At 39.7% G+C, this 13533-nt stretch overlaps 1 protein-coding gene across 1 annotated transcript in view; it reads right to left on the reverse strand.

The window, feature by feature from the left end:
- Window positions 1-13533, reverse strand: part of LOC137058695 (spermatogenesis-associated protein 16-like) — a 175613-nt gene that overhangs the window by 40049 nt on the left and 122031 nt on the right. The window contains exons 6-8 of the mRNA XM_067432061.1: window positions 12474-12621; window positions 4484-4633; window positions 297-409 (exon numbers count right to left, since the gene is read on the reverse strand). Of these exons, the coding sequence (XP_067288162.1) occupies window positions 297-409; window positions 4484-4633; window positions 12474-12621 (411 nt within the window). The remainder of the gene's footprint in view (window positions 1-296; window positions 410-4483; window positions 4634-12473; window positions 12622-13533) is intronic.

Raw genomic sequence — 13533 nt, forward strand, 5'->3', positions numbered from 1 at the left:
TATTACTATGTGCGGAGAGCATTCACTCACTATTGTTATCTCATGTTTGACCGAAATGGCTTTTAGAGGCTTTTGCATTGGAAGTCTTCATATGTTCTTCCATATTCCACAGAAGACAGAAAGCCATACAGGTTTGGAATGACATGAAGGTGAATAAATGAAAATGATGACGACGATGATGATGATGATGATGATGAACACCCTGGGAACCAGAGTTAATACTTGGGGTATAATACTTACAAATATCCTGTTGGACAGTCATTAAGCATCACACAGTAACACAAATATATACCTACACTTAGCTTGGTGCACTGAATAAAATCTAGAACAGGCAGAATCTTCTTCCCTTGCATCTTATACATCTTTTCCAGGTCTCTATAGCTGGGGGAGGTGAATAGAGATCTTTGCCCTGTAAAAGAAAGTAATTAGATAATTAGTAATCACAATACTAATTGTGAATAAAAACAGAATGCAATGATGTGGAAGTTTCAAATATTTTATTCAGAATACAACGTAAATGACATATCAAATGTTTAAACTTAGAAAATGTATCATTTTAAAGGAAAAATAAGTTGATTTTAAATGTCATGGCATAAACACATCTCAAAAAAGTTTGGAAATGCAAATGACTAGGTTTATCATTTACAGTAGCGACCAAATGTCTGAGACCACATCAAAAAATGTGATTTAAAGAACATTTTAGGATTAGTAAAACAACTATAATGTAGGAAAAAAATAGTCATGCCATTCAAGATGATAGATAGGCACAAAACAAGGAAAATTAAAGGAAAAAAGAAAACTTGGAGGTAGTTTTAGTAAGGCACGGTGGGAGTGAGTTCAAGAGTTTAGGTGCCAAAATACAGAATAATCTACAGTCCATTGAGGAAAGTCGAATTTTCATCAACTCTTCCTAATATTATGTATGATACGAAAATCACTAGCTGGGGGAAAACATTAGACTAACTATTGTGGGCCCAGAGCCAGGGTTGAAGGGGCTTACAAACATTCCCCTGAGGGCCCCCAGGATAGGGATTTCAGGGCCACACACACCTTAGTGACAGCTCTGAGGATACATAGGTATTCTACATGCACAGTATGTTTAACTGCATCATCTGCATATACAAACATGTCAGATCATGTCAGGCAAATTCGTTATTGTAACATTACCTTGGTGCTGGTGATAATAAGACACAATAGGGCTGTTACCAATCAAATTAAAAGAGTATCAACAAAATTCATCTTCGCAATGGAGAGGAAACAGAAGCTGCATTTGAAGTGGCATTTACATAGACTGTTTAATGAGCTTAGCGGTGACAAATAACCTGTAGTAATGCATAAATAACGTTTTGATGTTTTAAACACAGAACGTTGAATATTGATATTTGAAATTATTTAAAACAAGATTCTTTAAATGTGAAACTAAAACCGCCACTATAGGCGGCAGCAAGTCACTGTTAATGAGTGAGTCATTGATATTCAACCGATTCATTCAAACAACAAATCATTTGACTATATTAATCTGTCTTATTCATTGAATCATTGATTCAAATGATTTGTTTAAAAAGCTGATTCATTCAGTAAAGAAAACACGTGTTGCTGAGACGCAATTACAGTGCTGTGACTTTGTTTTGGTGAACTATTCTCGTTGGCAAAATAGAGTAAAAATGGGCAATATGGTGTCTAACATGTAAGTCACTTATTAAATTCTTGTTTAGTTAACTTTTATAAAATCATTATCACATTTGTTATCATGCTGATATCTGGATTCTTCCTGTGATATTTATTAAAAATACATGCAGTGCAAGCGTGCACCCGCACTAGTCTAATCTTCAAGACTACATCACGTAGTGCACGCACACACACCCACTCTGGGTGTGTGTGTGTGAGGGATATACTCGATAATGTCAGATCGCACATCGTTAAAACGACTATTGCGATATTATCGCAGACGATATCACACACCCTTAATACAAACCCGATTCCAAAAAAATTGAGACACTACAAATTGTGAATAAAAAAGGAATTCAATAATTTACAAATCTCATAAACGTATATTTTACTTACAATATAATATTGTCAACATATTGAAATATATCAAATGTTGAAAGTGAGACATTTTGAAATGTCATGTCAAATATTGGCTCATTTTGGATTTCATGAGAGCTTTACAATCCAAAAAAGTTGGGACAGGTAGCACTAAGAGGCCAGAAAAGATAAATGTACATATAAGGAAGAGCTGAAGGACCAATTTGCAACTTATTAGGCCAATTTGCAACATGGTTGGGTATAAAAAGAGCCTCTCAGAGTGGCAGTGTCTCTCAGTAGTCATTATGGAAGAAGATCACCAATTCCCCCAATGCTGCAGCAGAAAATAGTGGAGCAATATCAGAAAGGAGTTTCTTAGAGAAAAATTGAAAAGAGTTTGTAGTTATCATCATCTACAGTGCATAATATCATCCAAAGATTCAGAGAAGATTCAGATCTGGAACAATCTCTGTGCATAAGGGTCAAGGCCGGAAAACAATACTGGATGCCCGTGATCTTTGGCCCTTAGATGGCACTGCATCACATACAGGAATGCTACTGTAATGGAAATCAGTATGGGTTTAGGAATACTTCTAGAAAACTTTGTTGGTGAACACAATCCACCATGCCAAGGCTCATTTTAAATGGACTGTGGCAAAGTGGAAAACTGTTCTGTGGTCAGACAAATCAAAATTTGAAGTTCTTTTTTGGAAAACTGGGACACCATGTCATCTGGACTAAAGAGGACAAGGACAACCCAAGTTGTTATCAGCGCTCAGTTCAGAAGCAGCATCTCTGATGGTATGGGGTTGCATGAGTGTGTGTGGCACAGGCAGCTTACACATCTGGAAAGGCATCATCAATGCTGAAAGGTATATCCAAGTTTTAGAACAACATATGCTCCCATCCAGACGTCGTCTCTTTCAGGGAAGACCTTTCATTTTCCAACATGTCAATACCAGACCACATACTGCATCAATTACAACATCATGGCTGCATGAAAGAAGGATCCGGGAACTGAAATGGCCAGCCTTCAGTCCAGATCTTATACCCAAAGAAAACATTTGGTGCATCATAAAGAGGAAGATGCGACAAAGAAGACCTAAGACAGTTGAGCAACTAGAAGCCTGTATTAGACAATAATGGGACAACATTCCTATTCCTAAACTTGAGCAACTTGTCTCCTCAGTCCCCAGACATTTGCAAACTGTTATAAAAAGAAGGGATGCCACACACAGTGGTAAACATGGCCTTGTCCCAACTTTTATGAGATGTGTTTATGCCATGACATTTAAAATCAACTTATTTTTCCTTTAAAATGATACATTTTCTAAGTTTAAACATCTGATATGTCATCTGTGTTGTATTCTGAATAAAATATTTGAAACTTCCACATCATTGCATTCTGTTTTTATTCCCAATTTGTACAGTTTCCCAACTTTTTTGGAACTGGGTTTGTACTAATAAACACTGTTATTAATACTATATACAGTAGTGATGATGCAGAGAACATTCTATGCACAAAATATAATGAGTTGTTAATGGGTGGCAGATCATGCAGTTACAGTAGGCATACCTTTGCAACAGAAGTTTAAAGTTGTCACAGCATCTTGAGGATGATTGATTAGTATAATGACCCATGCAGTGGCTTTACCTTTGAGACATTACACAAATGCCATAGATTTTCCTCCTCTTAATAGAGATCATTCACAAATACAGCCCCAGCTCAGCTGCACAGGCCGGTTGACAGCAGTACAGCCTCAACATCTTTGCCTCTCTGGCTTTGCACGAACCAAGGTTAATTGAGAAATTTTATGCCATTGATGTCAATACATTGATTGGTCCCTGTAATCTCTTGTCCGCTTAAACAGAACAGAAAAGGGCTGAGTTAATAGGAATTTCTCATTCTTGAAAGACGATGATGGTGTGACCTTGGAGGTCAGTCCGTAGATTCGTACATTTAACATGTGACACAGCCTTAGCCCTCGATTTCAATTGGACCAATTTCCATGCCCTACTAGATCATTCATTTTTTGTTGACCTAACAAAGACATTGTGGTGAAAAAGTGTGACCAGAATAGAAAAGATCCCTCGGGGATTGTATTAAAACATTTTTGTCATTGTAATGGTTGTGAGGATTGAGAGGTCTATTTGCGCGGCGTATTCAATGCCGTAAGCTTTGTGATCCATTTAGCTCGCCTGAGGTTAGCGTATACTCGTTCGTGTTCTTTCACAAGAGAAAGTACACACTGAGAGATCCTAACAGTGTCACCCAAGCAAATGACCATGTGATTTCAAAGATATATTGTGTAGTCATGATTATATCTGTCCTGTTCAGCACACTCCAAGAACCCTCATTTTATCAACACTAGGAACATGCAGTGCTAAAAGTCTTCAACTTATGTTCTGTTAATGCATATTATAAACTCCCTTCAGCTGATGTAGAGAACGCACCAACCTGTGAATGCAGGACACCTCCTGTGGAGCAGTTTATCTAGAAAATCTCCATTCTTTCTCCTTCTGAAGCCAAGGGTGAGGAAGTAACTCTGTGTGGATGAAGGCTGACTCCAGTCCGTTGTCTGGGGCAACAAATGACCTCCACGCGGATCTAGATAAGGATGGAGAATAGTAACTCATATTTATCATCTGAAACAGCTAATGTCTGTCTAATTCAAAATGTATTTATTGGCATGACTGTATGTAATGCTTTATTCTAAGCTATATATGCAGCAAAATGTTTTATTACGTGATTTAAACAAAAGTTTAACAATATAACAAATTAGGGCATTTGTGAAAATCTGGAAACGACAGTATTTAACCAATGACATGTCTGACATGTACATTCATACACTAACATATAGACATACTGTACACAGGGGAGAATGGGGCACAACCGTTTGTGTAAATTCACTTGGGGTTCAGAGTATTTATTTTTCCCACATTAATTTTACACGTCTAGAACAATTATGGGGTTTTGTTTCATTAATACAGCATATACTTTTTTCTTGATTTCCCCCGAAATAATGGAAGTGAAATGTGACAACATGCCCCATATTGTAACATGTGAAGGGCACATTGCAACATGGCCATATGACAGCTTAAAATGTTATCTGATATAATAAAAAAATATATTTAATAAAAAAGGGGGGTCACTGTTGTAATGTTGCCAGTCCGAGAACATTTATAAATTATTTTAATTAAACAAGTAAACCAATGTAGACTCAACTAGCAACCAGAGAGAGCATGTAGCACACAAAACACAAACTCCCCCAAAAAGAGGAACTTAAATATACATTGATAATGACAACATAACGAAAAGGTGTGATGATTAGTTGAGTGTCCATGACTACTGGAGGTGGACTGAGGCAACGGTGATGTGAGTGAGTACCCCTATGAAGCCTGTGTGATTGACTTCCTCCCACTCCCGTCCTTCGGATGAGATGTTAAACCGAGGTCCTGACTCTCTGTGCTCATTAAAACTCCCCTGGCACTTCTCGTAAAGAGTAGGGGGACAGAAAAGGTTCGCAATGGGCTGGGTGGGAAGCACTATCTCTGTATTCCATTCTTTAAGCCATTTCTCCTCTTCCAGCTCCACTAAAACTCCCAAAGGCACAGATGTAATGGCCAGCTCACACACCTGGTCGGATGGGACCTCAAGCTTCTCTTCCGGGACTGATGAGGTTGTCGGCTCTGGCTCAGTAGTGGGCTTAGGCTCAGGGATGATGTCCATGGCTGGGTCTCTCGCTCTGTGGTGGGCTCTATCTCCGTATCCACGGTGGGTGTGTTCGCTGGGTCTGGCTGGGTGGTGACGGATGGCCAGCGGAACTGGCCGCATCACTGTAAAAAAAGATCAGCTGCCCCGGAGGGTGAAGTTCATGTACTCGGCCAGTGTCCAGCAGGAGCTTCCCCGTGGCATCACCAGCCATGCAAACTAAAAGTCCATAAAAACAAAACTAAAAACACAGATTGTGACAACTGTGTTGGAGAGTAGGCTTTACACACTCACATGTAATCACCGGCTGTCTCTCAGGATGTGCCATGTCTACATGTATCTTACAGCCAGTGCTGCTGTGTGCCCCATTTCTAGCATTATTTTCAATTGTTCATGCTCTTTCACAGCTCTAAAGTTGTTTAAGAAGTTTGTGAATTTTACCATATAGATGTCTCTTGTTTGTCTTCTTTTGAGTTTGTGGCAGTTGAGGGGGAGGACTTCACCTGTCGTACAGAGAGAACACACTCTTTCCTCTCTGGGTAACCATGTCTTGCTGTGTATGCCTCTCTTGATGGCTACACTTTGCTAACTAAGCTTGTACTTGGTAAGGATCCGTTTCTGCTGACAGTCAGAAGATGCTCTTCGCTTGCAATTCACAATTTGATTTTAATTCAGCCCTACATGCATTATTGGGTTTTCTTTTGTAATTTCAGAGTAAGTTCGCAGGATTGTGTATGTAGAGCTTCTATTGGATGTCTGTCCCGTTTAGTGTAGCTCTCTGATCACTGAGTGAACCCCACACCTCAGTTCCATAGAGTGCTATGGGCTGAATTGCACTATAAAATGGCACTAAATTGGATTAAATCAATATTGTGAATGTTTTTCTTTAAGTAGTAAAGCATTCTTCAAGCTTTGTCTTTGTGTGCATTCACAGAGCATACAGTGATAATCGGGCCAAGTTCTTGACATCTGGACTTTCTCCTTAAAGGCCATAATATTGATATTTTTGAGGTTTACTGTCAGGGCCCACTTCTGGAAGTAGTTCTCCAGCAGGTCCAGGTGCTGCTGTAGTCCATGTGGAGTGGCTGACCACTGCACCTGGTCATCTGCACAGAACAAAAGTTGTGTTGTCTTGTAGAGTGAGCCGAGGGGCTGTAGACTGTTCCAGCTGCACTACTAATTCATTAATGTAAATGTTGAACAGTGTTGGACTCAGGCTACAGTTCTGCCCCACTGATTTCTTCTGGGTGAAGCATTTTGTATGTTTATTGGACATTTGTTTTGCACATTTATTGTCACATTGATTTTATAGAGTCATGAACTTTACCCCCAAATGCAGTTGTTAAACCTCATTTCCCACAATGTGCTGAATTTCTGCTAACCTAGAAATCTAGACGCACCTTAGCAGGAGCAAATCTAATTCGCCGCGAGTGTCGTCTAGCAACTCTCAATACACCTCTGAGCTGTAAACGCCAAACTGTGGTAGGGCCAATCACATCGTGTATAGAGTCGGTGGGCGGGGCTTAATATAATGACGGCTGAGTTGCGTTTGCGTGCTTCTAGTAAACACAGAAACTGGCGAATGGCGGTCTTTCGAATCAGCTTTGACCGCGACTCTGGAAGACTTGGAGTTAAGCTTTTCTTGAGAAAATAACAAAGAACGGCACTGAAGTCATTCTTAAGAAGGGAAGATGTGTTCAGAGTTTTGCCAACCGGATACGCCGAAAGTTTAATCTGTCAACGAGCTCTGCTTCACCTTCGTTGCTCTGGTTGGTTGTAGCGCTATCCTATCGCGTGCAGAGGGAGTTTGAAAGACAACCGTTTATCCCGCCCCTCGCATTGAGCCCTGTCAATGGTGAGTGTAATAAAGTTCGTAGATGGGAAGGAAGGAGGTGGGAACCGGCAAACATTTAACAACTTTTATTAAATAAACAAAACGAAAGTAAACCGCGGGCAGCCCCTCACGGACGACTGCCCACACACACATAACAAACCATAAACAAAACTCAACATAAAGTCCAGGCCAGGTCCTCTCTCCTCTTCCGCTGCCTTCGCTCCTCCTTTTATGCTCCCGTCACTTGGCCACGAGACCGGTGTGTCACACAGCTGGTACTCATTACCACTCGTCACCGGCCCGCTCTCGCGGTTCCTCGCCCCACTGCTTGCCACAGTGAGTTTCCAGACCAAACATCTTGATGTGGGTCTGGCTTGTCAGGCTAAAATTCTGCCATTCCATTTCAACTTTCTGAGGGGTGTGGCCAATTCACTTCAAATTCCAACTTATGAATTGAAAAGCAAATCTTCCGTTCTAAATGTTGTGCAAATGCATGGAACACCCTAGCGACTGCATAGTAACGGACTAAAGGCCACACAGTTAGTAACTGCACAACAATGCTTGGCAACAACACTCTAGCATCATGTTGGTGAGTTTTGCATTGGTAAGTTCCACTTATATTTTATCAACAAAAAAAGCATAGTTTTGCATATTGGGTCATGTTGAGCTTATCTAGTTGATGGTAATAGTAATAAACGTCATCTTTAATTGTTTTATTTACGCTTGTACATTAAAACCCTTTGGTACTGCATTAGCTGACCACAGTTTGAAATCACTGAACTAGATCAGAGATGCTAAAAGTGTCATTATCCTCTTTTACTTACCTTATTTTAATGCAAATCGTACATTTCTTTCAAAGTGATTGTATCAACAGATGGCTAAAGGCTTTACATAGTCAAAGAAAAGGACCATTTTTTTTTTCAGAGCGCAGTGCTGAACTGACATGGATGTTGACAACCCTGTGATGAGTGACTGTTCTCCTCTAGGGTACTAAATTTAAATCCAACGTGTCTTTCAGTGTCACATATTCATGCCATGCAGGATTATTTTTCCACAACGGTGAACATTATGCTAATTTAATTTGTTAAAAAGAGAGGATACATGGTAAAAAGAAAGGCTGGATCCCTGAGGAATCAAAATGTAGACATGGAGCACAGCAGGGGATTGATGACTCCTCAATGGAATTTGTGGATTATAAAAAAGATTGTGTCATCCACAATATTACATCTTCAATGCCATTATTTACTCACTCTCAAGTCATTCCAATTCGGTAGTGCGTGTGTGTGTGTGTGTGTGTGTGATTATCCTTCACTTTGATTATTTGCAATGTGAACATCATGTTTAACATCTCCTTTTGTGTGTTTTTGGAAGTAAGAAATAAAAAAGTAAAAGACGAAAGTAAAAAAGTGGTTTGGGAGGAACTAAATGATATGAGTAAATGATGACAGAATACATTTTTTAACTGAACTATTCCTTACAATATACAGCTTTTCATCTTATCCAGGTTTCTGTGGCCTGTTCAGGAGAGTGGCTGTGCTGCGGTGGGAATGCATCATGAGATTGTGTCCTGGGGACAGACACCCTGCTGTGTCAGGGTGTTCCGAAATTTTCATGGTGAATCTACGTTCAATAAAGTGGAATGCTCTCAGATATGTTTTTTCCAATGTGTCTCCGTGAGGCGTCTTTTGAATCGTTTGATCCAAGCAGGGGAAAGCATAACATTTGCGTCACCAGTGTGTATTTCTTCAGCATTACTTTGAAAGGAAAATGCAGCCTTCAAATAGCCATTCTTTTGATAATTAATTAGTCCAGAATAAATGTATAATTTTGGATTCTGCATGGCCCACAACCCAGAGACTCTCCTTAGTCGTAGGAGATTAATACGCACTTTATCTTATTTATTGTATATTCAAAATGTCCTGGTGACTGTTAGGTCATTTTTGAAGTCAATAAAAGTGCATCATATAACTGCTCCGCACGGCTCCAGGAGGGTTAACAAAATCCATCTGAAGCTAAGTGGTGCATTTGTGTAAGAAAAATATCCATATTTAAAACTTTATAGACTAAAATAATAAGCTTCGGGCAGTCAGCAGTGCACAATTCGATTTATAGTGATAGTAACCCGACATATTGCAAGCTTTGACACAGGTACGTCATTAGGCCAATTTTAGGGGGGCTGAAGCTACAACAAAATGTTCTTAAGCCCCCCTAAATGATCATGAACAACAATAACAATTTGATTTATCAATAACCGTAACCTCATTTACCAAATGCCAAATACCATAGTGATACCAATGGGTGGTGTATTGCATTTTTATCATAAAAAACACTTAAAACTTAAACAAAATAAGCCATACTCTGATTAATGTATTTGTATGTATAGAAAACTGACTTCTAAGGGGCCCCCCCTGCCTTGGGCCCTGGGTACTCGGTACCGTTTATCCCCCCAGTCCGACACCCCTGCCCATACCCTCTGATTGCGAGCTACGGACGGGGCCTATGCCAAAGTACTTTATTGCTTGCTGGGTTGTTAATAAATGGATAATTGTCACAGTATTTATTCTCCCTTTCTGGCAGAACTATAAGTGAATCATTCATTAAATTTATACATTCAAAAACAGATTCGTTAAGAAAAAAGTGGCCAATATCATGAATGAACCAATGAACAATTAACTCAAGTGACTAGTTCGAAAAACAGATTCATTTAGGAACAAAACAAGTGACTTAACATGCCAATCATTGAATCATTCATTCAACAATATATTGAAAATCACTGATTCATTCTGAAACAAAACTGGCTTACTTTATTAATTATTACATTATTAAAGGGATAGTTCACCCTGAATGAAAATAAAGCATCCTTTACTAACCCTGCTGTTGTTCCAATGCCTTATGTCCTTCTTGTTTGAACCTCAAAAGTAGAAATTTAAAAAATAGTCCCGCATGCTTCTCCATATAATGGTAGTAAATAGTGACCAGGCTAAAACACAGGAACGTGCACAGAGTAACTGCCAAGCTCAGTTTTTTGGCTGCGATTTCTTTCTCGCAAAACCTTATAGTATGCCTCCTAAAAACTTTACATATGTGGCATGCGTCTCACTGTATCACTGCATGATACTTTTGTATAATTTTTTTTATCCTGATTGCTATTCTCTGCCATTATGGAGCGTGTACAGGACTATTTAGTCCTGTAGTGGGGCGGCAGTGGCTCAGTGGTTCATGTAGGTTGTCTACAAACTAGAAGGTTGGTGGTTCAATCCCCGGTTCCACCTGACCAAGTGTCGAGGTGTCCATGAGCAAGACACCTAACCCCAGCTGCTCCCGACGAGCTGGATGAGCCTTACATGGCTGACACCGCCGTCGGTGTATGAATGGGTGAATGCGAGGCAAAAATGTAAAGCGCTTTGGATAAAAGCGCTATATAAATGCAGTCCATTTACCAAATGCAGTCCATTTATTTTTTTAAATTTCAGTTTTTTAAGGTCTGAAAAAGATAGAAGGACATAAGGCATTGGAACAACAGCAAGGTGAGTAAAAGATGGCTTTATTTTCATTTCAGGGTGAACTATTCCTTTAACAACAAACGTGTAGCCAATCAGCATTAGTGGGTGTATGATGGTGGAGGAGTGAGAAAGAATAAGAGAGAGATTTAAAGAAAGACTGTTGAAAGAAAGATGCCCGAGAGACATTACAAAAGAGAAAAGCTTATAAGAATATCACTGGAAATTGAAGGGTTATGATCAGGAAAGAGCTTTAATATTAGAAAAGCTTCCCAGCGCTGGGGAGGGCTAAGCGGGAAGGCCTGAAAACAGATTGTGAGTAACATATGTGAGTAAGTCACATTTTTTGTTTTGAGTGTCATTGTTTGCCTGGAGCTGCTGTGCTGTTGGCAACTAACAACAAACTCTTGCTTGTATTTATTCTTGTGCACTGTATGTTGCTTTTTTGTGCTTCCTTGTCGTTCGTTCATTCATTCATCTTCACTTTATTTTGTATGTAAAGCATTCATTTTTTGTGCTTCTTTTACGATGAATTGACATCCACTCTTGCATTGCGTGTGCAACGGAGGTCAGTTACTGAGAACTGTACAGGCTGATGACTGCTAGAGAATGTGTTTACTGTTTAGTGTCCTAGTTAGTGCGAATTGCATGCCAGTGAGACCAACTTATAGCAGGGAGGTAAGGACTGAAGAGTGACCTTTGGAGGCGGAGCATTGAAGAAAGAAGACTTAGAAATATCACTTACCCCACCAATTTGTTAAACACTAATTCCGAGTCACACACACAGAGATTGTCCAGCTTCGGTCTTTAGCAAAAACCCAGACATGCATGTACTTTACATGCTTTACAATGCAATGACCTCAACCGACAATCTCAGAGACAACACTGATTTACAAATTAAATTAACATCACTACTCACCCAACACACTTACAATCACCCAAAGCTATAATCATACATTCTGTATACTGTGTAAATTGTTGGGTAAATTGCGGCAAAGTGTGCAATTTGAAGTAATTCAGGTCTAAGGTCAGGATTTCAAAAACATATACAAACCGAGTACTGCATTATAGATTTGCTCATAATGGGGGTGTGTGAAAAAGAAGCAGGCTAATTGAAACACGAAGGTGCGCTCTTGACCTGCCTGTGTGAGCCGCTCAAGCCTCTGTGTTTGAACAACAAAGAGAGCTGCCTCACATCTCTGCATGCCGCAAACCACACTAATTCACAACCTGTTGCTAGGGCAACACCTGCCTTAGACAAAGCTGTACCTATTAGTTAGACACAATCTAATGTCTGTGAACCTGAAGCCTTCCTATTCGAGTGCTTCGTTGTTAAAGGGTCTTTTTTTCTCGCCATTTAATAAGCAGACACTGAATTTGTAGTGTCTTAATTTCCTCATACCGGTAAATATGTAGTCTGTAAAGGCTGGGTGAAGCTTCCGGAAGGCCTTCTCTGCTTTCTCGATGGTGTTTGAAGACAGCTTTCCAGAGCAGGGCGTGAACATGACTGAGAAATTCTCCTCCATTGTCAGCGCCTCCTCCAGGAGACCCTGTGAGAGGAAAGGGATTTTCTTTAATACGCTTCTTTAATTTTCAGATAATCAGATCATAAATACGTAGACCTACTGAAATGCACAGTGTGATTTTATTATGCTTCCTGATTATAATTTAGCTTTTTATATTGTTCTGGCATTTCTGTTAAACTGTCATATGCTTTTGACCAATTTAAAATAAAACATAATTATATTTTTTTGAAAAACACAAGAGTTTGCCAGATCTTATGTAGAGGTCTAATTTCTTATTCAATCCTTAAGTGTGTGACAGTTGAGATAATCAGCCATCTCTTGTCAGAATATTATACAATTATAATAATCTTCAAGTATTAAAGGTGTCATGAACTGCCTTTTTTATACTGCTGTTTGAGGTCAACTAATGACATTCGTATGGTTTTTACATTCAAAAACATCATAACTAATAAGTAATAGGCTATTTTCTACACTGGTTTTGAGGCTCTCTCCTGAACGCTGGGTTTTGATGGCGTGCAGCACTGGAGACTTGGAAGTAAACGCCTACGGCTAGGATTGGATAAGATTTGCATATTTAATGAGCTTAGGCTCCCCTGTCAGTTCATATGACAGAGAGGAGAGAATGAGGGAGAAGCGGCAACCAGAATTATTTTCTCGATCACAGGGCTCGTAAACGTCTTTATCAAACAAACACAATGATTTATTTCTCATCCACACGCGATTGATTGGACTATTATTTTTATAGTACACATAGCCTGCAGGATCGGACGACTGCGCCGCCCTTCAGATGTCGAGAGAGAGAGAATAGCAGAACAAGAACGGAATATAATTAGATTGATCGGCCTGCCAGGCTTGGCGAGCCCTGGCCCATACGTGTCTGAGTCCAGCGTAATAAAGGTTTGTTTCTGTTAGACACGTACACATAAGCAAAACGAT

The sequence above is a fragment of the Pseudorasbora parva genome, chromosome 22 (assembly GCF_024679245.1).
Source record: "Pseudorasbora parva isolate DD20220531a chromosome 22, ASM2467924v1, whole genome shotgun sequence".
Taxonomy (NCBI): Eukaryota; Metazoa; Chordata; class Actinopteri; order Cypriniformes; family Gobionidae; genus Pseudorasbora; species Pseudorasbora parva.